Genomic DNA, 4,721 nt, shown 5'->3' on the forward strand with positions numbered 1-4,721 from the left:
AGGAAATATATATTAAAATATATATTAAAAACAAAAAAAAACTCAGTACATTTAGGCATTTCTCACAAGAAATAGAAATGCACAGAAATATATATATATATATGGCTATATTGATTAATAAAAAGAAAATGTAGGAACTACCCATAATATTTTAAGACTGTACCTCAACATTACTGCGTTGCAGCAAACACAAGCATTATTTATTTTCAACAAGCTATTGCTAAACAAATTAAAGGTATGTTTTAATTATTAGGCAGGACAAAATGCTTAACCACAACCAATTTGCTTGATAACTACATTTATTAAATCATATAACACAAAGCAACTGACCATTTTTCATATTTACAAGATACACAAAGATATGTGCACGGTGAAAAATGACGACTAATGAAAAATGCAAACCAAAAATGAAAGCATCTGAAGTGACCGGAACATCTGAAATGACTTCAAATCCATAACACATTCCTACTTTATACAGAAACAAATGCATGCTCGTCATAGAACCTTTTTTTCCCCACAAGCGATTAATTTCACGTCGTGTCTCTAAACATAAAACAAACCGATGTAAGAGAATCACCGAAAAACAGATCAAACAATCCTAAGATCCTGCGAGTTCCTGATCAGTTCATGTAGTCAAAGTCCTCGGGTATTCCGAAAGCTTTGTCCAAGTTGCTGTTCTCAAAGCCGAACTTCTTTTTTGCCCAGGATTTGATTGCAAAAACATTATCTGGAAAAGAACTGAATGTGAAACATGACACAAAGCATGCATGATGCAAACTAATTATGAATACTATTCAACTTAGCCATTGTGCAACTAACTCAGAAATGCCATTTCTAATTGTGTAGGTAGAAACAGTTGAGTGCAATTATAAATATGAATAGAAGATTGCTTTTGCTTTTTAATACACTGATGCATCAATTCAACAAAAACTGATCGAGGAAAGCATTTTGTTTTATTTTATATAGCATTTAAGCACAGGTGCATTTTTTATGCATTAAAAAATACTCAAGTAAAGTCACATATGAAATCAGTGCAATTATAAAAGTGGTTTTATTGTCTATGAAACAGGGGGCTGCCATTTTTAGATCACATGACCATGCAAATATTACTTTATCTCGACAACCCCTGGTTCACTTTTTGATGAGCTCTATGTTTGTGCGATGTTGACATGTAAATAAAAGGCTAAATTAAATTCAGCAGACTTGGATTAAACTACTCGATTTGGTGGAATGTTTTGGTCGGGTTTTCTGCCGAAAATATGGTCTCTAAATGTAAATGTATTGTTTTAGCAACGCTTCAAAGTTTGAAAATACAACTTCTCCGTACAAATTCTCCATTGCTTTTTAATTCATTTTAGACAAAAAAAAAAAAAAAAATCTCTAAACATCCTTAAATCAAGATACATTTACTTAACCCCTTAAACGTCACCCCCCATTTTTTTAAATAGGCATGAAAGTGCACTATCCAAACTTAAATTGTTGTAATTTATGAACACTTTGGAATACAGACCTAAGGTTGGTCTCTTTTTAAAGAAGAAAATTAGCAGTTATTGCAATAGAATTTTTTCAAAAAATTAAAGTATCAAAAAGTTAAAGAAGTTTAAATTTACTGTAAAGAAAATGCACTATACTAATTTTATTTTATTTTATATATAATAAATATTTTACATAACAGGTTTCACTCTAAAATTGGTATAAAATTAAAGCCTTATGTCTAAACAAGTTATGTTCCAAATTTGAAGTTGATATGAAAAAAATTGAGGTTCCGGTGAGATTTTATTTAGGGTGTTATACCACAAACAGCCACCGGGTGCCATCCGAACTTGACATTTTTTGACGCATTTTTCTGTCACAAATGTCTTGTTTTCTCGATCTCAAAATAACCACCAAATATGGAATCCTGAGACTCAGACCTTTCCAATATGTTTTTTGTCAAGGTTATAAAAAGGTTTCATTCTAAAAGACCGTAATGCACTTTGTAATATGACACTTGACTCCACCCACTAAGGGGGAGGAGACCGCCACAAGACTTTAAAGTACCATTTCTATGGTAACGCAATGTTTGATTTCAAAATGGTTTTCACAGGATGAATCCTGGGCTTCTAAGCTTTCAAATGATATATAATTTAGGGTGATTACGATTTGATAGAGAAAAAGGACAACAAATAAAAGAGCACCAAGCGTCCCACAGGTGGGACGGTGACAGCAAAATGAAGATGTGACGTCTTGTTTTCTGCATAATTAATATAAAATGAAGTGAGTTTATGATTAAAACAAGAATAGTTGTCAGTAGGCCCAGACAAATCAACTTGATTCAAAGGGAAAACAAGATTTAATTCCTCACTGGCAGATATTTATTCTTGTTTTAAGCATAAACTCACTTCATTTTGTTCAATTTCTCAGAAAACAAGACTTCATATCTTCATTTTGCATTATCTTATCTTCAACGGAATAAAGTTGAATGGAATTGAATTGAATTAAAGTTGAATAAACTTCAACTTTACTGTTCAGTGCACTGATGTCCATTTATCCATTTTGGATAATAAAGTTTATTGTTAAATTGTTAAATGCCCTGCCTCCATCATTACGCATCTCTGTCACCATTATAAGTGTTTGATCAACACATTTGAGTGATCAATGCAAAAAATGTGTTTATGTATATATATTCTGTTTATGTATATATACTGTATTCTATACATATCTATATATATATATAGATATAATACCAGTCAAATGTTTGGACACACGAACGGGAAAGTGTCCAAACATTTGACTGGTACTGTACTATAATATACACAAAGATTATCGGCTGATATATCGATATCGGCCTTTTTTACTCCCCAATATCGGTATCGGCCCCAAAAAACCCATATCGGTCGGGCTCTAAAATGTATCTTGATTTAAGGATGTTTGGATATTTCTACTGGAAAACAAGACAAAGATACTGAGGAAGATATTCATTTTTTGCAATGCAGGCAACATTTATTGCCATGACTATCATTTTTAAGACTTTCTGCTCTGATTTATGAACTTACAGGCCTAAATTTTTGGAAATGTGAATTAAGACTTCTTAAGACCCACAGAAACCCTGTTGGAAGAATGGACTTTCAATAGAAGCACGTTTGAGTTTTGAAGATGAATGAAAATGCTTTAGGTTTGATGGTTTCATTTTTGGGTGAACTATCCTTATCCCTTTTTTGTCGTCTTTAAATGTAATAAAAAAATAACGAAACGCTATTAATGTAAAACTATTAACCACGTTCCATCTTTTTAAAATAATATTTTCACTCTGAAACAACCAAAATGTATTTTGGTCTTCGATTGCATTCAGCAAAAGAAAAAAAAGGCAGTCAAATAAGTGAGCAGACAGATTAACACCACGGTGCATGCCTCAAAGTTTTGTAAATGTCCTTATAAATATAGGTTAACTTGTTGAAAACTGGCTTGAAGGCATTTGAAATTGCCCTGACTTCTCAAAAGGCTCATCAATCTGCTAAATCATATATTGCATTAAATCTATTTGTGCAAGGCTTTGGTTTACAGGGAAGGTACAGTAAATCATCATCTCCTTACACAAAGCATCCCATCTATGAGATCACTCGGTAATATAATGAAACCTACATGAGTGAGTTAGCGCTTGCCTAACGTCGCGTGTACTTCGTGTTTGACTCTTGGCTGAAATCGGAGCTCTTAAATGTAAACAGAACATTAAACCCATTTAGCATGTCTGCTGTGTTCCCTGCACCGAAGGTTTTCATACACTGCTCATCTGAGAGCACTTTTGTAGTCACGTCTGCAGAGCGCATAAAGGAATTTCCATCCTGAAGTTAAGTGGTGTGCATGTCTGTGTCTGCTGCATTCCCAAAAAAAACATGCCTGGGAATAACCGAGGGTTTTGTGCTGCACTGCCCGAGTCAGGAGTTAGAAAAACATGCGAGTTAATTTTACTCGAGACTGGAACTTGGAACTGGGTTATGGCATCAAAGTCAACAAAACACCAAAATTTGAGAACAGCCAACTTTCAACCGTCGCGGGCGATATGGCCAAAAAACAAAATGATCACGATAAAATTTAAGATTAAAGTTTAAAGTCAGAGTTTTACTCCTAAAGTGAAAGTCGTAGAAAGCAGACCATTAACTGTGGTTTGAAACGACTCTTTATGGTTAGAACATGACACGTTTACACTTTTCTAGTCGTTTATAATATATATAAGTTTCTGCATGTTCTAATGAGTGATATTGTTTCAAATCATGAATCAGGTTTGTGTTCCTGACTTTGATGACGAGTATCTTCAGCACAGTTTGCAGCGCAGGCTGCAATATTAATAAAATTACATTTTCTCGTCTCTTAGAAATGCACATTTGACGGTAGCTTGAGTTGACAGTAGCAGCTCGAGTTTGGATGCAGATGTACATTTATGTTCATTATCACAAACAGCAACATCTGAAATCTAATTATTCTGACTGTTTTATTTAAATAAACCCTTGGTCTTCCACAGTAGCATACGTTTAGATCATGATAACCACAGTTAAAACCAAACATAGCGCCTCAATACCATGGTAAAAATATAACTATATGGTTTCTATAGTATTTAAATGAAAAACAGTAGTCTAAATACATTTAGTATAAATGCACAAACGCTGTAGCTTAATCACATATAATATATATATATATATATATATATATATATATATATATATATATATATATATAGATATCAC

The 4,721-nt window shown here is 33.1% G+C and overlaps 1 protein-coding gene across 1 annotated transcript in view; it reads right to left on the reverse strand.

Annotated features, from left to right (window-relative positions):
- Positions 1-308: 308 nt before the first annotated feature.
- Positions 309-4,721, reverse strand: part of LOC107598291 (meiotic nuclear division protein 1 homolog) — a 13,543-nt gene continuing 9,130 nt past the window's right edge. The window contains exon 5 of the mRNA XM_016289587.1: positions 309-727. Within this exon, the coding sequence (XP_016145073.1) occupies positions 621-727 (107 nt within the window). The 3' untranslated portion in view covers positions 309-620. The remainder of the gene's footprint in view (positions 728-4,721) is intronic.

This window comes from Sinocyclocheilus grahami, unplaced genomic scaffold (assembly GCF_001515645.1).
Source record: "Sinocyclocheilus grahami isolate Dianchi unplaced genomic scaffold, SAMN03320097.WGS_v1.1 scaffold249.1, whole genome shotgun sequence".
Lineage (NCBI taxonomy): Eukaryota > Metazoa > Chordata > Actinopteri > Cypriniformes > Cyprinidae > Sinocyclocheilus > Sinocyclocheilus grahami.